Genomic DNA, 27,464 nt, shown 5'->3' with positions numbered 1-27,464 from the left:
GCTTATAGATTCTGCCAATGTTCCCCCCAAAGCATTGCCACTTGAATCATGAGAGTCTGATGTACCTGGGCAGAATATAACAATTAGCCTCCAGTGGTGGTGGAGGAAAGTGCTGTCAAGTCACAGCAGGCTTACGGCAATCCTTTCGGGTTATCAAGACAAGAGACATTTGGGGTAGTTTGCCACTGCCTGCCTCAACATCATGACCCTGTGATTCCTTGGAGGTTTCCCAGACAAATACTAGCCAGGGCTGACTCTGCTTAGTTTCTGAAATCTGGCTAGGCTGGCCTATCCAGGTCAGAGTAATCTAGCCTCCTGAGCAACACATATTCTTAACTAAAATATATTTCAATTAGTACACTCAAAAAGCAATAATTATTGAAAAAAATAGTAGAGAACATTGAAAATGTCTTGTGAATAGTGTCTCTTGGCAATTACAAAGAATTTTAGCTGGATTGCTATGATGTCAAGAAGTATTCCACATACAACTAATTAAAAAAAACAGCTCTGGGCAAAATCACACCGCTAACAACTTGTTCAACATATGCATTTTATTAATAGAAATTCAATTATCCTATTTCTCACTAAACCTGCTGTCTTAATAGCTTATTTCAGCCAAGAATTCTGTAGTCTTGGTAGGTAAAAGCTTTGGTATTCACTCGTATACAAAAAGACCCTACGTATACAAAAAGGATGCAAAGCTATACTGAATTAATTCCATTGGGACAGAAGTGTTAGTCTGTTGCAGCAAAATTAATCAGAAGTCCAGTGGTGCTTTAAGACTAACAAAATTAATTACAGCATGAGCTTTTGTAAGTCAGAGCATCAGATACAGAAATAGACCTCTATAGCAGATTTACTAAATTTGTTTTTATGCTGAAAGGTGGAAGTTGAAGAATGTTACGAAAGACAAGTCAGCTTAAAATAACTGCCAAAGGGAAATTAATCCACCCTGAGTGGGTGAAGATTAGGGATGGGCATGAACTGAAGCATAAAGCAAAATTTGTTACAAATTTTGCCCTGTCTGTCATTCGCAAACAAATGTTTATGATGGGTCTTCCATCACAAACTTCCATTAAGTTTTAAACCAGTTCATGGTTAGGGCAGAAAACAGGAGTTTAAATAGGCTCTAAGTCCCTTTAAGCCCCTGCTTTTTATTCCATATGAAAGCCACACTCTCACACACACAAAAACCACCTGAGTGTTAGGGAGCATCTCCTGCCGCTCAGCTGTTTTCCGGGCTTTCTTGTGCAGGCTTTTAAAGTGACTGCATGAGAAAGCTGAAATAGCTGAGCAGTAGGGAGCTGGGTGCTCTTTGCTGCTCAGCTGTTTTTCAGACTTTCTGCAACCCCCATTCAGAGGGACGGCAGTTCCTTTCAATGGGATTTATGAGGCCATGAACCGGTTTGGATCACAAATGAACCTGCTGACTCAAGTTTGGTTTGTGGTGCAGCTACAAACCACAAACTGACACAAACCACATTTTTCTGGCTCGTGCCTATCCCTAGTGGAGACTACTCCCAGTTATTGACAGTTATGCAGAGGATTAACATAAAAACAGATCAAAGAGTGCAATATAAGCAGATTCACTTAAGGCAGAGGTGGCCAAACTTTGACTCTCCAGACTTGTAGTCCACGGAGATCTGGAGAGGCAGTCTGGCCACCCCTGACTTGAGGTAACAGAGAACATATATGTACAGCTGAACTAATTACTGTCTGTAAAGGGTGGGTTAGGCTTTGCTATCGGCATCTATAGTGACTGAGGAAATTCATATCCTTGTTTAAACTTCAGTGAGAAATAGTGTTCAAGTTGTTTCAGTGAAATATTTAACCACAAAATATTTGGGACTTTAAAAGTGGCTATATGTATTTATTTTAACTATTTAAGCTCTGCTTTTCTTGATTTCTCTAAAATGACTTACAACATTATTCTCCCCTAGAAGCATATCCAGGGTAGGGCCGCTGGGGTGTGTGCCCTGGGTGCTGCTTTGGAGCAGTGGTCCCCAACCTTTTTATCACCGGGGACCACTCAATGCTTGACAATTTTACTGAGGCCCGGTGGGGGGGGGGGAGGTAGTTTACTCCTCTACTCTCAACCACTGCCCTAACGCTCTCTGATCACTATGGTAATGTTTAAACATCCCTTCAAAATAAGATACAGACACGCCACAACAATGAACATAAGGAACATTTTATTTTCATGGAAATTTTAACTCATGACAATGACAAATCAATGAGAAGCCTGAGCTCGTTTCTCTGCAACGAGATAGTCCCATCTGGGAGTGATGGGAGACAATGACACCCAAAGTGTGTTGTAAAGGGCCGGGGGGGATGAAGTAAAAGGCCGGGGGGGGGGGGGAGAAGGCGTCCTTTGCGGCCTACCTCCAATTAGTCGATGGACCACATGTGGTCCGCAGCCCACAGGTTGGGGATCGCTACTTTGGAGGGCACAGGAAGACTGCTTCGTGAGCCTCCTTACAAAGCAGAGCTCTGCTCAGGGAGGACAACAAGGTCCTCTGGCTCTCCCCAGACGACTCATGGCACAGCTCACTGGACTGAGAGATCACTGGCAGGCAGGCTGGTCAGCTGGTGGCCCTCCCTTCCAGGCGGGGGGACTGACCAGCAGAGACATGCAGGGCTGGGGGTGGTGCTCAATGGCACCCACCTTGCTCATCCCCTGTCTTTCCAGGTACTGGTCCCAACAGGCGGCTGAGAGGTTGTGGCAATGCGGAACTCAGAGCCAGCAGAGGCATGCTTTTCTTTTGACACAATGATGGGTCTGGAGCACAGTGATTGCAGTTCATCTTCTCCAATGAACAGTAAGCAGCAGGAAGCGACAGGCACTCCAACAGCTGTAGAACCCTTCTGGGTATGCAACCCACTACATAACTAAGCCCCGCCCACAGCGTGGTGCTCGCCGGTGGGCACAAACACACAGGTGCAGAACTGCCGCGCCTGCACGTTTGCGCCTGTGCCTCCCCCCCGCTGCGCGGCTAGGCTTGAGTGCCACGTCATGCTACGGAGGGGAGGGATCGCCACACCTTCCTTCCCCCCACCATGGCCCGGTACCAAGGTCTCCACGGCTTGGTACTGGGTCACAGCATGGGGGTTGGGGAACACGGCTCATAACCACTATCAGAAGTAGGTTAGCTGACGCAACGAACTGTAGACAACTATTTTAAAAATTACGCTACTACTATATGAAAGATCTTCATATAGGCAGGAATTTCAATAGGACATGACATGTAACATGGGTTATGGTATGCAAAAAGCATCTTTGTTGCCACAAGAAGTCTATTTAAAAGTTTAAGATTTCCATTAAAAATAAATGGAGTCAATCCAGAATTATGGCAGCAGCAGGAGCGAACTTCAGACCAAAAAGTTATGATCATGGTCATAATTATATCCCTACCACTGATGCAGAAGAAGAGAGACTCTGGAGGCTACAAGCACAAGGATATTCAATGTATAAAGCTCATGATGTATGTCCTTAAAAGCCCTCCCATAAGAACACAGTCATAAAACTCCCTGCACAATGCCCACTGTTACATAATTGTCACTACCTCTTGGCAGTTGAGGTGGCATACTTACAGTGCATGGAAAAATTTGGCCCCAGGGCTATGTGCCATTGATCCCTACAAAGTGGATTCAGATGGCACCCTGCTCATTCTTTCTCTGCTGGAAGCCACAGGCCTCCTGGGGCCTACGAAGCTGTGCTTTAACTCTCCACAACCAAGAAGTGGTCATTGCCCCTTTCTGTCAACAGGCTGTCTTTGTACTGTACAGTTCAGACTGCTTCACATTTTACCCCAGCCTGTTCCTGCTATATTGATTTGATTTGATATTGCCCTGAGCCCACACAACAATAAAATACAATAATAAAAACACAGACCCACCTTTCCACACATGCCCAACATGTTCCACTAACTGGAGGGAGGGAGAGAAAAATATAAGAAGACGTGTTGTGGGAGGCTTCGCACCTCCCGGTTCATCAGTCTGGCGGCAAGGGACCAATTGCGAGCTGCGCTGTGTGCGGCTCGCAATTGGTCCCTTGCCGCCGGACTGACAATCAGAGAGCCCAATCGGCAGGCGCTTTGTGCCTGCCAATTGGGCCCTCCGATTGTCAGTCCGGGGGAAGGGGCCTACCGGCATCCTTCCTCATCCCAGACAGGGCCCCCCGACGGAGCCCTTACTGTTTTATTTTATCCGCTCTGCGAGGAGCGGTTAAAGATTATGAAAGGAGAACTAAAAAACTCCCTTCTTTAAAAATTGGTTTTCTTTAGCTGGAGCAATATTAAACTAGCATCTAATAGGATTTGCAAGCAGACAGATGCTTGAAAATTGCATATTATAGAATTTTTTGCATCTCCAGAGAAACAGTGTTAACAATTAGTTGATTAGCTAAATCATTAGTTGTTAGTATTTTTAATTATGTTTGTATACCTCTCCTCCCCATGGATGGGCTCAGGGCGGTTCACAACATAAAAGCAAATATCAATAAAACATCAGTCAAGCCATCCACCCTCCCCACCTCTCAATTTGGTCTAAATTAGTTTAGTCTAATTTATCAATTTGTGTGCTTCTCATTGGCTTTTTATCTAACGGTTTAAAAAATGAATATATTTGTGTTATATTTTATAGTAACTTACAATGGGGGCACAATGAAAAGCAGGAGAAAATGCGAAAGACAAACAGTTATACAAAAACCATGAAAGCCTAATCTGCCAATCTCTCTTTTCCAAAGCTATCAGGAAGTGGTTGGTTCTGTAGTAGATAAGGCCCTCTTCCTTAGTGGATTCCTGATTTTACTTATTTGTGGTCTCATCGCAAAAGTTTCCAGTATGTTTTTACTTCTATCACACCATCATTGCAATACCATATTTTGCAGAAAAATCTGCTATTCTGCTGTTTGGGGACAACTGAACTCTGCCTTCCAGCATTCTCAGACACTGCCATTAAGGGTGATCCTGGGAACAGACCCTGCATGAATGGTGAGGCTTTACTGTAGAAAAGAACTAACAGAAATTAAATCACTTTGGAAACAGAAAAGAATAGCTTCTCATAATTTGTTTCCAATCTAATTTGAACTGAAGTTTTCTCCAAGGTTAAAACAGCCCACTGTCTTCCCCAAAGTACATGGCTGCGCCACAGAGCAAATTGACAGCGTCCTTGAATGTGGCCTTTTTTAAGCGGAGTAGCATATGAACGCAGAGAAAGAGATCCATGTGCTGTTCTGAAGGCATATCCCTGAAAAGAGGCAAATGAAGGCAAAAACGCAAAGCACAATGTGGATAGGGGCTTGGATACAGACTAGGCATTTCTGCAGGTGCAAGGAATTCTGCCCATGGAGTATAATTTTCTACCCTCCCACCTCTCATGGCAGTGCATAATAATGCCCTCTTCCCCCTTATTTTGAGGACACACAGGAACAGGAGTTCAGGGGGCATGTGGGGCTGTCATGGGAGGGGAAAGTCACACTCATGGGCAAAAGCCCTTGTGCCCATAAGAACATTAACCTAGAGCCAACTCCAGTCCTGTTAACTCTTCTAGATAGACATTCCAAGAATTTCTAAAGCAGTCCACTGACTCCATGGCAGGGCACAGGAGATACTGCTGGACTTCCCATTGAAAGGGGAAAAAAGTCAGTATAGAGAACATACTAGAAGTATTTTTCTGGAAGCAGAGCAATTAAAATCGCTCCTGAGCTATTCAGGGGCCTGTACCAGCCACAAGTGCCTGATAGCACGGAGCCTGGTGGGAGTCCCCAGAGAGCTATCACACTTCAATTACTATCACTAACATTAGTCATTACGAGGCTGGCTTCAGTCCCTGGGGAAGGCAGCTTGTGATGACAATACCCAGTTTCCCCCTGTAAAGCAATTCATTAGGCAAAGCGGAACAGCTGGGACAGGCACGTGCGGGTTTCAAGAGAGCCCGCCCCATGGAGACCTCTGGCTCAAGACTCTGAGCTGGTAAGGGAGGGTACTCAGTCCAACCCCCATGACAGCTGTAGAGCCCTCGGGGGACACTCTGTATTTAATCACTGCTCCTTAAGCTCAAGGAAGGCATTTGATTGAGAATTTAAACTAATGGCACTCAAGCTTGTAGCAGGTTATATCAGGTGCCTGATAGGACTTGATGACATTTTTATCTTGTTCTAGCGCACAGGAGTTAATGAGGCACTTAGATACTGTCACAGAGCTCTGGCCCAACTATATTGTGTTCTCTATACAAGCCCTTCAAGGCTATGCTGACTAGAGATTCAAAAAGGGAGGCTGTAATTGATTTCTGCAGGGCCTCATATTCAGAATAAGTGGAGCTGCTTCCAGTAAATTGAAAAGAACACTGCCAGGCTCTGCCCTCCACAAAGCATACGAGTCTTGGCTTATGGTGGCCTCCGCGTTTGATAGAAAAGACTAAATGAGAGGAACCCACTTCAACATCTTAAAGAAGATTCCCGCCTCAATGACACCAGGTGTTCTAAAAAGAGAAAAACTGTGCCCCAGACAACCATTTGTTAAATGTTACACCTGAAAGTTAGATGATAGCACCAGGGAAGCCATTAGAAATTAAGCACTTTCACATGTCCTGCAGACCATCCAACAAGGTTTCTCCACCCTCTCTCAAGAAACTGCAATGCAGCACCAGCAAGTTCAGTGTGCAGCATGGTTCTTACCAAATGTTAAATACATTACTTCAGAACTGACTTGGTCTCTCCTTCCAAAATTAGAAACGCTGCTCACTTCTCACAACACTTCAAGATTATTCATAACAAATCCCAGAATATCTTGCACAGCATCCACGAACTAGTAAGCTGCATACCATAAATGTCTATGAGCATTCAAAAGTTAATGTATGTTTTCCTACTGATTTTAATTTGCATGTACCTTTATAAACTTTTGACCTTTTATAAACTTTATGGTAAAAGGTAAAGGTAAAGGTATCCCCTGTGCAAGCACCGAGTCATGTCTGACCCTTGGGGTGACGCCCTCTAGAGTTTTCATGGCAGACTCAATACGGGGTAGTTTGCCAGTGCCTTTCCCAGTCATTACCGTTTACCCCCCAGCAAGCTGGGTACTCATTTTACCGACCTCGGAAGGATGGAAGGCTGAGTCAACCTTGAGCCGGCTGCTGGGATTGAACTCCCAGCCTCATGGGCAAAGCTTTCAGACGGCTGCCTTACCATTCTGCGCCACAAGAGGCTCAAACTTTATGGTATGAACTGTCAAAAAGACAACGCTGTTCGCTATTTCTATTTTGCAGAATACAACCTGCCCAAACTAGAGTGTCCACTATCAGTTCCTTAAACACTGATCTGCCAGATTTGACAAATTCCTTATCCACTGGAGCAGGGGTAGTCAACTTGTGGTCCTCCAGATGTCCATGAACTACAATTCCCATGAGCCCCTGCCAGCATCTGCTGGCAGGGGCTCATGGGAATTGTAGTCCATGGACATCTGGAGGCCCACAGGTTGACTACCCCTGCACCGGAGAACACTGGTTCTAATCATATCAACCAGAAAATGCATATTATAACCCAATAATCAAATCTGGAATATGAAGTCTTATAGCTTGATCATAATTATTTTAAAAAACACAAACTTAAGAAAAATCTACTTGCATGGAAGAAACAGTAGCCAAAGCAGCTGATCCAATATGAAGGTGTATCTATGTCTCTAAATTGCTGGAATATTTATGATGTGTTTGTGTGTCAGTTTCTAACTAGAAACTGGCCACTGAATGTCATTGATACAAGCACAGTTGACAACCACTCGGAGTCCAAATACTAAGGTCACCATTCTGTTGAATCCCGCCCAAAGTTCATAATGTGGAAGGGTAACATATGTTTGTGAACATGAAACTCATCAACTGATAATGGGGGTCTACTGAACAATAGCCTCTTGTGGCGCAGAGTGGTAAGGCAGCTGCCTGAAAGCTTTGCCCATGAGGCTGGGAGTTCAATCCCAGCAGCCGGCTCAAGGTTGACTCAGCCTTCCATCCTTCCGAGGTCGGTAAAATGAGTACCCAGCTTGCTTGCTGGGGGGTAAACGGTAATGACTGGGGAAGGCACTGGCAAACCACCCCGTATTGAGTCTGCCATGAAAACGCTGGAGGGCGTCACCCCAAGGGTCAGACATGACTCGGTGCTTGCACAGGGGATACCTTTACCTTTACCTTTACTGAACAATATTTTTAAAATCCTTTTAACTTTGTCCTAATTTGGCTTACTATCCTGGAGCAAGAAGATTTGAGATTACACTGACTTTGTTTAGTGTATGTTTGAGAGATATATGGACAAGCAGAAGCCACAGTAATTACATTTAAATGGAAATAAGGTTATCTTTTCACACACTCATGTTACTCTTGGTCACTTGTTTACCATAAGCACAATAAACAGATAGTTTTGAAATGATGCATATATGCTGAAATATCCTTCAAACCTAGGGCCTCTTTTTCAAAAGCATATTTGCACCAGAGCATATCTTTCTGGAGGAAAGAAAAATTAAGCTGTTTCTTAAAAGGGCAGATGACCAGCTCCTGAGATGTTGTATCTGTAAACTGATAAGGGGTTATTTTAATTTCAGACCTTGGAGTTACAATACTAAATATGGGGTTAGAGAGGCAGCTTGGTGTAGTTGGTTAGGAGTGTGGACTTCTAATCTGGTGACCCGGGTTTGATTCTGCGCTCCCCTACATGCAACCAACTGGGTGACCTTGGGCTTGTCACAGCACTGCTAAAGCTGTTCTGATCGAGGAGTAATATCTGGGCTCTTTCAGCCTCACCCACCTCACAGGGTGTTTGTTGTGGGGAGAGGAAAGGAAAGGCGACTATAAGCCGCTTTGAGACTTCTTCTTCTATACCACAAAGGGAACAAATTCCAGGAAAGATTCTTACCACCTTGCCTTTCCTACTGCAGCCCCTCCCACCAAAGCTACTCCCAGAAATCAGGAGAATCTCTGGAATGTCATGGGATGTACGCAGAGGCACAAACCACCAGAAAACATCCCTCTTCACTCTTGCATGAACCTTTCTGCAAATAAATCAAGAGACGATGCAAGGGATGGGGATTTCTTTGATTTTGGGAACAGGGCGAGAGCCACAGTGGGGAGAGGCAAAGATTTCTTGCCATAATTTTGTTCTATATACAGGATACAATCCATAAACTTTACTATGGACTCACACATTTTATTCATAGACTAGGGGCCAAGCCCGTAGCATTCAGGAATACAACGGGCGCTAGATTGGGGCATGGTGATAGAAGAACTCTGTGGACGGCCTCCCCCCAGGACCTGGAAAGGCTGCAGGCAGCTGTTAGGAAACTCACCGGCAGGGGCTGCTCTCATGGAGCAGGGATCTGCAGCCTTTGAGCCTCGGAAGGAAGTAGAAGGAAGAGGGAGTGGTTAGGGGTGGGAAGGCAGAAGGCGATTGGCTAGCTGCTGGATAGACAGGCAAGCCAGTTGGAGAAGGAGGCACTCGGGCAGGACAGCTGCCCTGAGTGGGTGTTAAGTGCTGAGTGGCACTTAAGCCATGAGACACACTCCTCCTCCAAGCCCTTACCAGAAATATATTATGTGGGACAGATGTATATATATTCTTTCTGCAAATAATGCCTCCATCACAAACCTGTTCTAAAAGAAAGGGACATTCCAGTCTAATAGCACCTTCGAGGCCAACAAGATTCTCTGGGTATCAGCTTTTGAGAGTCAATATTCTATCAAGGGACCACAACATGGCTACCCTCTGGAAAAAAAATGTGTAGGTTGTAACAAGGCTAATCATAAGGAAGCACTGGCTTGAATTCACACATACTCATGCGGGAACATAATCTGCACCATGCTGGAGTGGAATGGGTGTGTTATTACCTTCCAGCAGGAGTCTCGACTGCTGCTCTGGTCATTACTGCTTCATTTCCAGAAGGCCCCACAAACAGTTGTTCTTCAGATGGCTGCAAATAGCAGGCACTAAAAAGCCCCATGTGCAAGCAGAATAGTGCCTGCAATGCTTTGGATTCTGGCTCACTGACAGTACCTTTTCCATATACAAAGGAGGACAACTAGTAAGAATGAACTGCATGAACATATAACGTGGGGCTGGACTACTTGTTTCACCAAATGGAAGCATGCACATTTATGAACACACCTGTAGCCTCTATTTGCTCATCTACGATCATGTCCTTACATGCATTATCCAGTTTTTAACAGCTGTTTAAAAACATAAATATGGAATTGTTTATTCACAATAAATCAGGCACCACGCTGCTATTTCACAAGTCACCACAACACAACCATCAGTGATAGAGTTCAAAGCGAACATCCCCACACAAGAGGAGGTGAACTATCAAACAGTCCATTATACGTAAACACAACCAGAAGGGGCTTTATTTTAAGTTTTCATTCTCTGCAGTCTGAATCTGTTTGGCAGGCAAATATATCATAAGTGCTACATCCAGCTCACATTCTGAGTCTTTGACAAGTGAACAAGATGTTCCACAGAAGCATCATGAATAATCTTCAAGTGTCAGAAACCTATTTTGCTGCACTAGACACTTAACAGTCCATATACTAAAAGACAAGCCACACAAAGTCTCAGGAAGATTTTGTCAAAAACTTTCCTTTTCAGCTATCAAATAACATGACTTGAAGTGCAAATAGTAAAGATGGAACGCTTGCAACATTTAAGGGAATTGTAAAGGGTTTTTCTGTCCTATTCTTGGCAAGTCCCTCCTACATGTAGTCAACAAAAATATGCTGGGAAGAATCCCAGGCAGGCCTACTCATAAGTAAGTGCTCTGTTATTTAACGGCGCTTACTCCCAATGAAGTGTCCTTAAGAATGCAGCCCTCAATGGCTGCAGATCAAGATGTAGTCTTACCAGAAATTCTGGTGAAGCGCTTAAAGCCCACACTTGCTGTGTAATGAAAGTAATTTATATAAGACTATCTTTTACAGTGTTAGGTCAACCACATCACATTTTAACATAAAGAAGCTGCACGTCTACATTCCATTCCATCCAAATTAGCACAGGATAATTCAGTCACTCATTCATTAGGAGAGAGAAAGAAACACTGATGTCCAGATTCAATTTCCATCCCAATCACTGCATACTAATCTTCTGGCAAGTTAATGCAAACCAAAGTGTGAACCCTACGCTACCACTAGTAGCAAAGCGTGTTCCTTCCCCAAGAGAGGCCTGTAAAACAGGACAGTCAGTGACAGCAGTACAATTACTGACACAGATACAGACTTTATGGACATGTTTATCTCCGCTGTAAATCCACACTCTCTCTCCACTCCGATTCACAAGTCATAAAGAAATTGCAGATAATGAAAAAGTTGGCGAAATTTACAGCATGTCGGAAACCTCAGACAGCCAGAAGAAATTAAAGAGCTGACTGGGAATAAATCACACAGGTACAATTAAAACTTCCCATACCTCTTTCACTTCTAAAACTGGCATACAATCCAACAGAGATGATAAAAAAAAAAGGTTGAGGTCATGATCCTTGAGCTGTAGATAGCTCAGAATATTGCATGCCAAAAAATTAGCTAATTCATGGTATTTGTGTGCATCCTAATTTCAATCTGGTATTCTGATGTCTCATTCTTGCAACAGAAGGATCCACAGAGCAACCCCGTATGTAAGTAAGCCAAGTGTGCGATACGAAAGGCGGTATTCTTGCTCCTGTATTTGGCCAGTATACAATTCAATGTAATCTACAACTCCTAAAACTAGAGTGAGGAGAATAAAGACTAAATAACCTCTTATTTTAAGTAGATACTACACGTGCTCTTTGTACAGAGACCTATTTTAGCTCAATATTCTTTTGTGTACCTGTAACAAGGAGAAAGAATAGTATTGCTAGCAACAGCAGCACCAATACAAGTACGAAGCTGGATATCCATGAGATTTGTAACATGTAGACACATCGCCAAGGACACTAAAAACTTTCTTTTCTTCTTTGATACATACAATACACTTACTTTCTTTGAAGTGGCTCCTTCCAGCTAGTTAGTCATACTGTGTGCACAGAGCTGAGTGTTAGTAAAGCATTTAAGTCAGTCATGAAGACTGTAAAGCGCTAAAAGTCCGAATGTTCAGTTTCTTAAAACAAGAGGATGTTAGGGGGAAAGCAATGGGACATTATTATTATTAGATTTATTTCCCACCATTCTCGGCAAGCCGTCTCGTGGTAGGTTACACAGTAAAAACCCCACATAAAACACAACTATAATATCCCCATTAAAATTATGTACCCTGGTGACAAAAATCTATCCTCCCATCCCTACAGCAGTAACAGGCTGCCTCTTGGTGCGCCATAGGGTAACTACGTATGCCGGCAGTCCACCAACAGCGATGTTTCGTCCTGGTGGCAATCTCTTCTAGGGGGGCCCATCTGATGTTCCATGCCCTGGCCAGAATCGTAGACCTGGAGGAAAAGCTTTGTCTTGCAAACACTGAAGAACGCCGAAAGCTCCTGCAGGCCCTTCAGTTCTACTGGGAGATCGTTCCAGCAGGTTGTTACAATGACATCAGCATTTTCTAATTGTAGTCTCCAAACTTGACTAAATTATAACTTTCTAATTAATTTTATTTCTTTGTATTTATATAACCTGCCCTCTCCACCAAAGGCAGAATCATGGCAGCAGACAATATATATATTATGATACAGTTAATCCTGTTAAAACTATGCTAAAATTTATAAAATCTAAAACCAGAAGTCTAAAGCCAGAACCCTAAGGTAGGATGAGATATAGGAGGGAGGCCAAATTAGATATTAGCTATTTTACTGTCCTCAACCATGAATGTTTAAACTTGCTAGGAAGTAGATTCCATTAGTGGGGCACATTTTTAGCTCTTCACTGTCATTGGTAAGATCATAAGAGTGTTTTTTCCCTTCAACTCACAGCCGACTTATGGTGACCTGAGGCTTTCAAGGCAAGGGATGTTCAGAAGTGGTTTGCTATTGCCTGCCTTAGTAGTGACCCTGGTAGTCCTTGGTGGTCTCCCCCCCAAATACTGACCAGGACTGACCTACTTAGCTTCTGAGATCTGACAAGATCAGGCTAGCCTGGTTATCCAAGGTGAGGGCAAGACCACAGTGTACAACAAAGATACACATGTACAATTTAGCAAGTGTTCCCAATATTTAGAGCCAAGGCTGTAACCATGTTAAAGTCATGGGAAGACCCCTCTTTTTCTGAAAAAAAAATGGAAATTTTGAAATATATATACTAACTTTCCAAGCAAAACTAGATTTTCCTATCAAAATTGAACTTCTTTAACTGATTAAACAACATTAAATGCATAATTTATATTAGTTTACATATAAAATTGTTCTATTTGGCATATTTATGGAATTTAAAAGTATAAATATTTTCATTTTTGTAAGAAAAATTGCAAGTATAACCAGTACAAGATAAAAGTTGAAAGCTGACATATCCTTTGTTACCATAGCATACAGATTTTAAATTTTTGTCATCTGAGGGATTGGAAAAGATAAAAGTTGAAAATAGAAAAGGAATATTGTAGTAAGCAAAAAATGTATTGTTTGTACAGAAACTCTCTCATACAGTTGTGATAGGTGGGACTATCAATTGTGATTTAATATTATAATCCCCAACTCTTTAATTTATTATTATTAAACCTGTTATAGCATGTTAATTATTGATAAACAATTTCACATTTAAACAGAAGAATCTTGAAAATGTTTTACGTCCACAGAATAAGCTTCTTAGCACTCCCCTAAATTTCCAATGGGAAAAAGGAAGAAAGTTCTCAGACTTTTTCACATGCTGTACATTTTGCGTGTGATTGAGCATGCTTTAAGAAGTATGTTATTCATTCTAAAAAAGAATATATTTCACAAGAGTACTTTTTCAGTGCTCCCCAGGAAAACCCCTGCTCTTCCTGTGGAATTTTCCCATTTTTGTCCTAGGCATTCACATTCTAATTGTTTCAGAATATTTTATAAAGAGATTTATACCAGATATGATGTGCCTTTCACATCTGAGCAGCGGCTTATATTTTGTTCGAGGGTACAGAAAGTGTACAATGAGAAACAGTCCTCAACTGAGTGATCTTTCACTCAAAGCAAGATAGTAGAAAGGGTTTCTCTCCTTTTTAAAGAATCCTACTGGCTCTCAGTTTGCAAAACCAGAGGCAAGGCTGTTAATGATTGGATATTTTGGGGGCATTAATTCACAGTGTCACTGTAAGTCAGAAGTAACTTGAAAGCACTTAACAGACACACATGTGAGTATTCTTATCTATAATGTCCCAGAAGACACTAAGTGTTGCATTAACATTTCCTAGAGCAGGATGGTACAGGAGCCATAACTTAACGTGCATGTATCTAGTTTAGGAAATGCTAATGGCTGTTCAAAATGTGTTTAGGGCTCAGTTGTGTCTATATGGGTCCCCACATGTTTTGAGATCATCCAAGGAGCCCTTATTTTGGTTGTCTCTACCATCTGATGTAGAGCCTCTTGTGGCGCAGAGTGGTAAGGCAGCAGTCATGCAGTCTGAAAGCTCTGCCCATGAGGCTAGGAGTTCGATCCCAGCAGCTGATTCAAGGTTGACTCAGCCTTCCATCCTTCTGAGGTCGGTAAAATGAGTACCCAGCTTGCTGGGGGCTAAACGGTAATGACTGGGGAAGGCACTGGCAAACCACCCCGTATTGAGTCTGCCATGAAAACGCTAGAGGGCGTCACCCCAAGGGTCAGACATGACCCAGTGCTTGCACAGGGGATACCTTTACCTTTACCACATCATAGGCAGTAAACCTCTGAATATCAGCTCCAGGAAATAACATTAGGGCAGTGTGTTCTATAAAACAGGGGATACCTTTACCTTACCATCTGATGTATAGTAGGGGAGTATAAGATTGTAAGATTTCCTAATGGTTTCCTTACCATAGAGATATACTTGTTCTTCCCCAGTCTTCACATGCTTGGCAAACACTTTTGCTACTCAAGGAACTATAACGTGATCTGGGGAAATCATTTTATGGACAATTTTATTTTTGTTAATTTTGTCTTTTAAATTTATCAATTTGTGTGCTTTTTGGTTCAATTAGGCTTTCTTATTTGATTTTAAAGTTTTTTTTAAATAGTTAACTAGACTTAAAGAATAATCTCAAAAAAAAAGAGTCAGGGTTTCCCAGCATTAACATGAATTGGTTTGGAAAAGTCTCTCTGGAGCAGTCTAATATGTACATGGAATGCTGGTTTGTACAGTGATCCCTATGTTCCTGCAACTATTTCAGACCATTCCAGTGAGTCTTCTCCAGCACTTATCTCAAACTATATTGTGATTTCGGGAAGTTTATCACATGAGTTATTTCTGCGCAAATCAGGTAATACAAAGTATGCTTATTCATTCTTACACATATGAAGAATTACATGAAAGAACAAAAAAACCCAGTTAAACTTTATCCAAATGCTTTCTAATCATTTGCAAATTACTTTATCTCAAAGGATTCTGATTACGTTTAAAAACAGATGCAACTTTGTATTCGATAAGTCAATTCTCTATGGTGAACCTAGTTCTTGGTGAAGTGTTACCATGCAAGTCAAAACCAAACATTTAAAATTCAAGTTTGATTCTGTCTTATGCTGTATTACATACGAAAGAACCCCTTATTTATAGGAGATAGATATTTCTGCTCAATACTAAACTGGATGAGGCAACTCAAATGGAAATTGGTTTGCCTGACATAACTGCAGCTCATTTAGTTAGTCTGAGTTCTGATTTTGTTTATCACAAACACTGGTATACAATAAATTAAATCAACGAAAATAAACCAAAATTTTTCAATACACTGAGCCAAACAAACTACAACTTGTGTAGTTGTAACCTCCAAACAAGACCTGAAAACCCAGTTTAAAATGTGGTTTTGAATTTGGGTATGGGGCAAATTACGGTTTCCCCAGTTTGGCTGTAATAACACGTGGCATCCATCTAGAAGACAAGGAGAGATTCTGAGAACATATGTGGGCAGAAGAAGTAAGTATACAGGACCAAGATGGAGCCTTGACAGACAAACCATGGTTTGAATACTGCATCTGACTCGAGCCAGTTGCACTCCAACTTTCTTAAGTAGCTAGGATAAGTGACAGGACGATGGTGCCTGCTTATAGCAAGTGATCACTTCCAGTTGTCAGAAGAAACTGCAAGGCACTGATGCTAATTAAACTAGACTAACATGGGGTTACGCATCTTGATCTATTTCCAAATCCATGTTTACACTGAGAAGGAAGAGCGAAAGCCATATCAGAAATTTCTGCCATCATCTATTTAAATATTTTTTGCAAGACTCTATATGAATGCTAAGAGCCTCCTGTGGCGCAGGGTGGTAAGGCAGCAGAAATGCTGCCTGAAGCTGTCTGCCCATGAGGCTGGGAGTTCAATCCCAGCAGCCGGCTCAAGGTTGACTCAGCCGCCTTCCATCCTTCCGAGGTCGGTAAAATGAGTACCCAGCTTGCTGGGGGGTAAACGGTAATGACTGGGGAAGGCACTGGCAAACCACCTCGTATTGAGTCTGCTATGAAAACGCTAGAGGGCGTCACCCCAAGGGTCAGACATGACTTGGTGCTTGCACAGGAGATACCTTTACCTTTACCTTTATATGAATGCTAATTTTTTAGGATGATCATGGAAGCTGCAATACAGCGTGTAAGAATCCACATTAATTAATTTATGCTTTGATCTATATCCCACCGCTCCCAGAAAGCTATTATCATCCACAAGCTATTATTTTAATACATGTGCTTTATTAAATTGCTAGACTGCTATCAAGAAGTGGCATTTCCTTTCTCCTTGGTGAGGTTCTTCTTCTGTCTTATGAAGCACCTTTCTTTTCTGACATACACTGTTTTCCTCTCTCAAGACCTAGCTGCATACAAGCCATAAGCACTGTGGTTGAGAGCTTTTCTGACAAACTGGGACTAGCAGGGATAGTGGCAGTATACAAAAAATAACTAGGACTAGACAAAATCATGTGACATAGGCCTGATCCTGACCAAAGGTTGCTAACTCATCTCATCTACTACATGGCCTGTATGGCCCCTTCCAACTCTATGATTCTGTAATTCTGAGCTCAGACATAGCCCAAGGCAACATGTAAATTCATGGGAGGCATATAACATAAACATGTGGGGGGGGCAGCCTGATGATTAACAGTTCACTGGAGGACCACAGATCATCTTTTGGTAGACTGCTGCCACCATTCAAACTTGTACCAGACTTGGAGAAAAATTGTCAACAATGACTCATGTACATGCAACAATAAGTGCACTTTGCTCTGCAGACCATGATGTATTCATCTCATGTCTATGAAGACATGGTTCCAACACTGCATGAGCTCTGCAGCGATTTTTACTGAGTACTTCCCCAGTGGTGGGAGAAGTGGTGACAGCACAGATGTCTGTGAACCTCAGTGACCTGTCTATCCCTAAAACACAAGAACAAAAATCAATCCTTATAGTCCGAAAATCTTTATTTTCCTTTCAGGCGAAACTATGAAGAAACTTCACCAGATCTTCATTAAAATTTGGTAGGAGCCAACAGAACTGCTGGGAAGGGAGGCCAGATCTTCGTGGAACAAAGTCAAACAACTTTTGTACAATCTGATTCATGGATTGAAGCCATACTACCTTCGCAAGAAGTTTATTCCAGTCTGTACAGAAGTGACTCAGTATGCAAATGTGCCCTCAGCACTGGACTAGCTATTTTATGATTTGAGTTATTGATTTTACTTTTCGCATTTAAGCATTAAAAAATAATAGTTAAATATACAGAAACCCCTTTAACTTAACCTTTTCAAGCCACCTAGGCAACTTTATTGTTACTGGTTAGTCACACAGTGCTATTTTCCTATGACATATATGGCAGTCAGGAATATTCCAAGTTTCAGAGGACTGCATAGCAAGCACATTAACCCTTTAGGAATAGGAGTTTCAAAACAATTTACAATCTCCTTCCCTTTCTTTCCCCACAACAGTTACACTGTGAGGTAGGTGGGGCTGGGAGCTCTAAGAGAACTGTGACTGACCCAAGGTCACCCAGCTAGCTTCATGTGGAAAAACAGGAAATGAACCTGGTTCTCCAGGTTAGGGTCTGCAGCTCTTAACCACCACATCCTGCAACTTCTCATATATGTAATAGTCCTATACAGACCTATACATCCATAATTTAACAAATAATTACCATAAAGTAAAAGTGACAATCAAAAAAGCTATAATGAGGGAGCCAAAGTTATTTATTGATTGATGTAATTTATATACCGCCCCTCACTGTGACATCTTGGGGCAGTGACGTAAAACCAGTGGGGAATGGGAAAGGTACATAGAACATTAATTCTCATTAAAAACTGGTGTCATCAATATTACATGCAGTTAATATCTTGAAAATGCAAAGTAGCATAAAGCACTACAACATGAAAAACATACAGATAAAACTAAATGGAGTACCATACTTAAAAGCTTCAAGAAAGGATAAGAGCATTTTCCCCAGCCAATCTTTCAGTAAAAAGCACCAAGTAACTCCAGGCAGCCTTCTGCTGCCATCTAGAGTCTATCTAGAAGTGGATTTTGTAATGACTAGGAATCATGAACTGCTCATTATCTTTTGTATTAGTAATACTTATAGCATTATTTCATCTTTAAAAAAATTGTCCCAAGATAATCTAGATATATATTTTCAGTTTCTTTCTATATTTGTACCAGTTAACTGGTTTCATGGTGGGCAGTGTGGGGAACAAGGGGGGGGGCACAGGGGATGGGACTTCTAACCCAGATAAATGAGACAATCGTTGTACAAAGAGAAATCAAACAAAGTTTGAATCCAGTAACACTTTTAAGACCAACGAGGTTTCATTCAAGGTATAAGCTTTGATGTGCATGCACACAGCTTCAGATACAGAATTTTATCGGCCATTTTGGGGAGAGGGGCTAGTTGACAGGAAGGGGTAGTTAGCGTCAAGATGTATAAGTGACTGGGCAATTATAGATGAGATTGGATTAATGTGCTTGATAAGATCTGTGAATAGCAATAATTTCATATACAAGTGCAAGAGTTAATGAACACATGTGCTGACAAGGGCACTGCCTTTCCAAACTCTTTTAATTCTTCAAATATCGTCTTCCCCATCGTTTAAGATGACATGGAATATCGCATCACTAGATCAGGGTTTGCAAAAGTATTGTGTAAAGGATGAAATTTTGTTGAGGGAAATTATGCCTGATCACACTGAACTACCCTTAGTGACATATTTATTTATTTATTCAATTTATATACCGCCGCATTTCCTAGGAACCCACGGTGGTTCACAGAATAAAACATTAAAATACAATAAAACCCCATAAAACAAGCAAGTGGTCAAAACACCAATAATCTATCCCATCGTTCAGACGGAGGCAGAGTCTTCTTCCGCTAGGAGTAAGTGGGTGCAGGTTTAGTAGACTCTAATAGACTTTGATAGACTTTGGGAAGGGGTCCTTGATGGAAACACTGGGGGTCTACTCTGGCCTAACCAAACGCCTGGTGGAAGAGCTCCGTCTTACAGTCCCTGCAGAAAGCTGACAATTCCGGCAGGCCCTCAGATCTTCTGGGAGCTCATTCCACCAGGTTGGGGCCAGGACCGAAAAGGCCCTGGCCCAGGTCGCGGCCAGGCGAAAATCCTGGGGGCTCGGGAAATTTATACCTGCAGAGCGGTGGGCCCTGCGGGGGGCATCAATAGCTGCCAACAAAGAAAGTGTTCTCTCATTGCTTTAAGGCATTAGGTAGCTCAGTTTTACTTTGATATAGCCTGAGCCTTAATTTCAATCAAGGGTATCAAAGAATAAAGAGGAGCTATGGCCTAGAAAGGCTTGTGGTTTAACCTGTTACCTATGATGTTTGCTCTCCTTGTGTGTTATGCTCATTTCCCCTAAATCTGTATCAATGATCTGCAAACTTTTAACCCTGTGGAAACTACTTTCACACTGACTCAGTCACAGAACCCTTGAATAGCTATCCCAGAACTTCCATATCTTGTAAAGAACCCTGAAGTACGTAGTTCACATGAGACAATGGGAAGACCTCTTAGAACTACCTTGTACTCTACTGCAGTGGTCCCCAACCTTTTTATCACCAGGGACCAGTCAACATTTGACAATTTTACTGAGGCCTGGGGGGGTAGTCTTTTGCCACGGGACGTTGCTGCCGCCTGAGCCCCTGCTCTACTTGCTTTCCTATCAGAGCCCCTGACTTCTCACCGCCCACTGGGGGGCACTGCCAGCAGCAGCTGCGCAGTGCCACGCCAAGGGGGAGCCCCAGCATGGCAGCCGCTGGAGAGGACCAAAGGTGAGCCAGTGGCAGAGTGGCAGGACAGCCCCAAGGCAGCAGCCAGGGAGGAGGACGAGGAGGAGCCGCGGCCCGGTACCGTCTGATCTATGGACCGGTCCCGGTCCCCGGACCGGGGGTTGGGTACCACTGCTCTACTGTACACCCGAAATTCCTCCAAAAATGCATGTTGCCTGGGAAGATTGGAAGCAATAGACAAGGATAATCTTCTATAACGATCACTTAACAGTTCTCTCAGGGAGGAATTCTTGATAAGGTTTTAAAGAATATATATTATCCAGAACACAGCAAAAGGCAGTGGCCTAAACTGAGTCTAAATCATAGGGTCCGTCCTTTCATAATCTATAAAAGTCCTTTTTGAAGTACTATACAAAAAGTGCTACTGAGGTTCATGTTACTGTTGGATGGCCAAGATGATCGAGCCTCTTTCTAGTAATACTAGAAGAAGAGTTGGTTTTTATACCTTGCTTTTCACTACCTGAAGGAGTTTCAAGGCAGTTTACAAATGCCTTCCCTTCCTTTCCCCACAACAGACACCCCGTGAGGTAGGTGAGACTGAGAGAACTCTGACAGAACTGCTCTGTAAGAATAGTGACTAGCCCAATGTCACCCAACTGGCTGCATGTGAAGGAGCGGGGAATCAAACCTGGCTCTCCAGATTAGAAGCCACTACTATTAATTGGCTAGACAAACAATCACATTTGCTTCTGTGAGAATTCATGCTATACCTGTAAACTGCAGCACTGTGTCAAACTGTCCAAAGCAATAGGAAAATAAACAAAAAGAATTTCACAAAGGACTGAAGTCAGTGACACCTCCAGATTAGATTTCTGTAACTCGCTCTGCACTGGCCTGCCTTTGGGCTTGATCCGGAAACTGCAACTGGTCCAAAATGCGGCTGCTAGGGTCTTCACGGCTACACCTTGGAGGGCACATATCCAGCCAGTGCTGAGGCAGCTGCATTAGCTACCGTTATGTTCCGGATCAGGTTCAAGGTTTTGGTTTTGACCTTCAAGACCATCCGTGGTCTGGGCCCAGTGTATATGAGGGACCGCCTATCGCCCTACGCCCCCCCCCCACAGGGATTTACGCTTTGCGGGGGCTAACCTATCGGTCATTCCCAGTCCCAAGGAAGCTCGCCTGGCCTCGGCCAGGGCCTTTTCGGTCCTGACCCCAACCTGGTGGAATGAGCTCCCGGAAGAGCTGCAGGCCCTGTGGGAATTGTCATCATTCCGCAGGGCCTGCAAGACGGAGCTCTTCCGCCAGGCTTTTGGTTGACTTTGCCGCCATTCTGGTCTTAACATTTGTATTAATTGTATTATGTTTTATTGTGCTTTTATTGTTTTAGGGGATTGGTTTTTATGTAACCCGCCTCGAGCCTCTGGGGGGAGGTGGGGTATAAATTAAAGAATAATAATAACAATAACAACAATAATCATACTTATTAAAGATGCTGATTGCATTAATAGAAAATCTCTGTGGATTGGGAAATCTCTGGAATTTGAGGATTCTAACAACATGTAAAGCAGCAACTATATATGATTTGAAAGGTTATTCTGTATGAGAAGAGCAGAATGAGTCACTATCACCCATTGAAAACATGAAGCACAGGAATGATTTTACATACAATTCGAACAAAATGAAATGTGTAGTATTCACACAATGCCTTTTGATAACTTACCCACATACCATATACTGAACATGTTCTTATTATGCATACACTAGTAATCAAGCCCGCTGCAACTAATACAGCGGGCGCTAGGTTAGGTAGCCCCTGGCAGTCACGCGGAGCGCGGCTGCCGGGGGCTCCCTTGGCCATTGGCCTGACGCGTCGGGAGGCGCAGTTGCTTCCTTGTCGGAAGGGCAGGGATTGGCCCAGCCAATGGTCTGTCCGGAGGAAGGGGCCAATCAGGCCCCTTCATCATCATGGACTAAGCCTGCCCTAACTCCTCCGACAAAGCGCTTAGCGCTTTATTTAGTCCGTGGTGCCCGCGGCGCCACGGGCGTGTTCAGGATTTTTCTGCAATAACACTACCATAACATTTACCATCCCGCCATAACATTTGCCATTACAGCTTTTAAAATAGAATACATTCTAGTACATCTGCATAATACTTACATTCATCAAGCCCCAACTGATACGCCAGATTCTGTAGACCTCTGACTTTCTCCATTAGATTAGCAGTTGTGAGACTCCCTAGCTCTGAAAAGGAAAGGCATGGCTTAAGAGCTAGTGCCGAGACACACAGGGAAATCCTAAGCAAAGTTACACTCTTCTAAGAACACTGACTCCAGCGGTCTGAGAAGGGTGTACTTCTACTTAGGATTTCACTGACAGATATTTGGCAAAGATTTTCATGCTATATCCTTAATATCATCCTTACACGGAAACTTATTTCTTTCATTGCCCAATTATACTCCCCTGCCCCCCAAATCACATAATATTTCACAGGTTTACTTAAATGGATATATGTTTCGACACACCCTTCTTCAGATGTTAATTCATAATGCTCTGGGATAAAATTATAGACAAAATACATGATATCACATGAGCATAGACTCTCAGAATTTAATGTGCATGCTTCTCGGTCTAAAAATATTGTATGCAATATATGAATGGTCTGAACAGCTCTTTCTGAAAAATCAATTACTTAACCTTGACACAGAAAATGGGAACGGTAATGTTATCACAACAGTATGTACTTCCAGGTAGTTTTGTCACTACCAAACGAGAGTGGAAGTGGGGGAAGAGCAAGCACACATCTGGAAAAAGACAAGAGGAAAACAGGGGTAGGGGGAATCTTCAAAAGATAAAGTGGGGCCCACTATAGACATGTTCTTCCTTCACTTAAATATCACAGGTCCCCAACTGGTCTTATTTTCAGTTACTACACTTTTCCAAAGAAAGGCAGCTCTAGAGGGTTTTAATTTTATTTTATTCTTTACATTTCTATTCTGACCTATCTTGGGTGACTCAGGGAGGATCATAGCATATTTAAAATTCCATAAAGCACAAAATACAATCTAAAACCTAATTCACTTAAAATTCTAGAAGTTTGGAATTTAGTTTAGAAATTCACTTTGTGTTAATGTAATTTATCCAATATTTTGGGGATAAGTTTGAGAAGTTCTCCAATGAATGCTAACATCTATTCAAGGTATGTGATGCATACATCCCAATTAGTTAAATCAGTTACTCAAAAAGGCTAATTTCAATGACTTTACATTTCAGAACACCACACCATTTTAACAGCCCTATAAATTTTCTCACGAGGAAGAATGCTACTTTGGGAAGAGGACACACAAGGTAGGGAAACCCAGCAATAATTTCTATGAAAACATCTCCTTTGTGAATTGTTTAGACAAGGAATAAAGGCCTTACTCATGCCAGGTATGTAATACTTTTACCAAGAAGAGACAAAAAGCAACTCACCCTTCAACATATCAATGTCATCATTCTCTAATTCAGCCATCCACTTGGGAGGAGAACTGGTGATTGGCTATTTATCGAAAGACAGACAACAATTATTATTGGATATAAAATGTGGCTGTTTGGCATATCCTAAGAAACCACTATGGTTAGATAGAACATATCAATGTACTTTCTGAAGCAGTATGAAAACGACAGACATTGTTTAAGACGTTTTACTGTTGGAGACAAAACAAATCTAAATTTGTCCATGAAATGCTGATGTAACAAACTAACTGTAATCTTATACAGAATTACTCGAGTTCAAACCCATTGATTTCAATGTGCTTTTCTCTGCATACGATAGCTTCATTTTAATGGTGTGTCAAAATATGCTATCTCACAAAACAGGATGGCTGGTCTTGGCAAAGAAGTTTTAAAATGTCCAAGCCCATGACGTAGTTCTCAATGAGCCCTTTCCACTAGTTGAACTGGCCTTCCCTGCTCTATCCCAAAAAATAAATAAATAAGTTCAACAAGTTTGATAATCTCAGTAATAAAGGCAGTGACTCATACACACAGAGACACACTAAATCTACTGTGCTAGCATGAGCATCGTAGCACGAGCATCATTAATTTAATTAATTTAAACATCTTTAACACTGCTTGACTAATATTTTGGAAACAGCCTCCTGGGCAGAGACTGTCTGGGGCCTGTCCGGACTCTGCTTTTGGTCCAGGGGCCAATCAAGAGCTTGCTGTGCACCTCCTGATTGACATGCCCCGCTCTGGCCTGCTGCCCACAAACCTGGCGACATTGCTTACCATCATTTGGCACCTGGATTTCACTGGGGAAAGAAGTGGGTGTCCATGAAGAGGGGAGGGGGGCAAGGGGCCTGCCTTCCCCAGCCCAGCAAAGCCTCAGAGGGCTGCACAAGCGGCTCCCCAAGGCTTCGCCAGGCCGGGGAAGGCCTTTGCCAGGAGGGGGGCCTGCCTTTCCCAGCCGATGTCATGAGACGCACTCTCTATGCAAAGTAAGAGTGGTGTTCCTAGATATTACATATCTTAGAAGTTGGTGCTCCAAAAAGAAACACTATACCAGTATTTGTGAGGACTACACCTAACAGATTTCCCTTGACCACCCAGCTATACTTCATAATTGTTTTTATATAAGAATGCATTTTTTAATATTATTATTTATGACCACTGAAGAAGACCCAGTAGGGTCAAATTGTATTTGGTCTGTGCAGTTAGAACTGTATAGTTTTTTACTTTGTTTTTAACCTAATATTGGTGTACTTTAATAAATAATTGTTAAAATTTTATATTGGTTTATAGCTCAACTTTTGAGTATCTGACTCTTACTCATTACATCACACTGGCTCTCAAGTGTAGGTAAAATGGCACACAAAAATCATACATCTTGGTCATCATAGGAATTCTAGAAAGATAGCAAAAGGGGAGCATAAAAGAAGTTTTAAAAGACTAAACTACAATCTGATATTACTTACACTTTTAAAAGAAGCAGCAAATTCCGCAACACCTGGTACTGGAAACAAAGCAGGTATAGTTACAGTGATATTTTATTACGTCATTCTGCATCTTCAAAAGGCAATTACAACTCAATCAGAAAGGCTACATTTTACCTATAGAGGCGTTTACAATTTGCAACATTTTTTTCATTACACCAAGTGACTTCTGTGCAGTAATCAGAAGCTATTTCTTTCCTAACATTCTTCCTCTGTTTTGTCACCAATCAGCACTTCATATTCCACAATATGGCATTGTTTTTACTTGAAGCACAACTCCCTCAGTTCTGTGCCTAAATAAGTCACGTCTAATTAACTAACATGAACAAACTCACTTTAAGCAAAGACTAAAACAGATGCTGCATTCTAAGAAGACACACAATGACCGTTTATGCACTGGAGGTTTCATGCCGGGCTGCAGGCTGGAGTTTTAGTTGTGGCAGGTTGCCCCACCTCTTTCTGCACCCACACAAGGGGGCATTTGGCCCAGAGCACCTCATCCACCCCCGATTTGTTCTCCTGCGTGGGAGCTGGGGCAGTGAAGTTCCCAGTGCGTAAACGGTCAGTGAGTGTTTCACCCTGGATTTGAAGCCCAGCTTTGCAATGGGTGTTATACACAGAAATCCCAGGGAGTTCCTCCCAGGGGAGAGGAAGCCCCCACCTCTTAGTTTTGTCTCATTCCTTTCTGTTTTTCAGTAGCAGATATTTAATCTTCATCCTTCACCATATTCCCATTAATGCTGTTTTAAAACAGTTGTGAAACTCTTCAAGTAATTGGAGGATGGCTGGAAGTGTACTGGTTATGCCTTAAGGACTAATTAATACACGTCTATCCCAGCCAACTTTTCTCAGTCATAATGTCATGGTTATGCTGCTGCCATTTCCCTTCAAAAGTTTACCCCTTAAAAGAAAAACGTATGCATGTACAGGAGACAGAAACTGTGCCACCAACAAACCTCCACCACCCAACTTTGTAGAAAGACAATGGAAGCTTAACCATGTATCTCCTTTTATTGGTCTGAATGAATGGAGGAGAGGGGAATCCTCAAAATTGTTAAAGAGAAAATTAACAGCCTACAATACTGAGTATGTTTTTCTGAACAAAAAATAACAAGTATGTCTTTGTGAAGGAACCCACATGTTCATCCTTGGATACCATTCTAGAATCCGTTTTCAAAGAGCGATAGGGAACCAGGTTCATCCCACTAAGAATAGCCTTTCCCTAGGCAAAAACTATGTTAAAACCATATTTGTTAAGTCCTTATAAACTCACAACCGTAAGAACCAAAAGCTTCAGCAGGGAATGGGGGGGGGGGAAGGGCTCTTCATGACAACTTACTCAATTTGTTGGTAAAGAGAATCAGGGAATAACTCTCAGCATCTCCTTAAAAGCAGATTATAAAGTCTGAGCACACCACAATCACCACAGGACTCTACTGTCCTTCATGCCCCACTCAAACGCAACATACATTGTTCTGGCCAGAGGTCTGGTGAAGCCCGGTCCAACTTCTCAAAACTCAGCAGTGAGGCCTCCAAGTCTGCACCTAGAAAAACATCATGCATTTAATCATCATATTTAGCAGGAACATCTCCCAAGTCAAAAGTATACACATCAATGGACCCAATTTATTGTCCTGAGGATTTTTGGTACTTGTAAAGAAATGGCTTACTAAAAATTGTTAATGTGAATTAGTAAGGCACATCAGTTCTGATTTAACTCCCTCCTTAGAATCTCTATAAGTTAAAGTTAGTGTGCATACACACATACATTTTCTCATACTAGTGCATATCAAAATAAGTGAATATAAATATCAAGGCCCTGTGCAGTGCAGCCTAGTCTGTCACTACACAGAACAACAATTCACCTGAACTTTTGTTATGTTGCACAATAGCCATCCTTAATTAACTGTATCCAGATGGGTATATGGAATGCAATGCAGCAGATCAGTAATGCATTCAGACTTCTGGCTGTGCCTTTCTAGGTCTAAATGTTAATTACAATTTCTTTCCCCCTAAAAACCTGAGAACAACATTGGTTTTGTATCCTTGACCTCCTCATGTATGTCCACTGTTAGATAGAATTATTTCAGACAAGGGGAAATTCTACCTACATTGTTTCATTGCCTTAGACACTTTGTATGTACTTGTGTCATTTTTCCAATTCTTGAGTCTCAGTCCCACT

At 42.2% G+C, this 27,464-nt stretch overlaps 1 protein-coding gene across 3 annotated transcripts in view; it reads right to left on the bottom strand.

The window, feature by feature from the left end:
* LIN52 (lin-52 DREAM MuvB core complex component) overlaps window positions 1-27,464 on the bottom strand; it is a 65,289-nt gene that overhangs the window by 35,618 nt on the left and 2,207 nt on the right. For all 3 annotated transcript variants that reach the window (XM_077323212.1, XM_077323210.1, XM_077323211.1), the window contains exons 2-5: window positions 26,752-26,826; window positions 25,265-25,302; window positions 23,778-23,844; window positions 22,464-22,547 (exon numbers count right to left, since the gene is read on the bottom strand). In XM_077323212.1, the coding sequence (XP_077179327.1) occupies window positions 22,464-22,547; window positions 23,778-23,844; window positions 25,265-25,302; window positions 26,752-26,826 (264 nt within the window). The remainder of the gene's footprint in view (window positions 1-22,463; window positions 22,548-23,777; window positions 23,845-25,264; window positions 25,303-26,751; window positions 26,827-27,464) is intronic.

This window comes from Paroedura picta, chromosome 2 (assembly GCF_049243985.1).
Source record: "Paroedura picta isolate Pp20150507F chromosome 2, Ppicta_v3.0, whole genome shotgun sequence".
NCBI classification, from domain to species: Eukaryota; Metazoa; Chordata; class Lepidosauria; order Squamata; family Gekkonidae; genus Paroedura; species Paroedura picta.
Note: the sequence above shows the minus strand (reverse complement) of the source record. Positions and strands in the feature narration are given on the sequence as shown.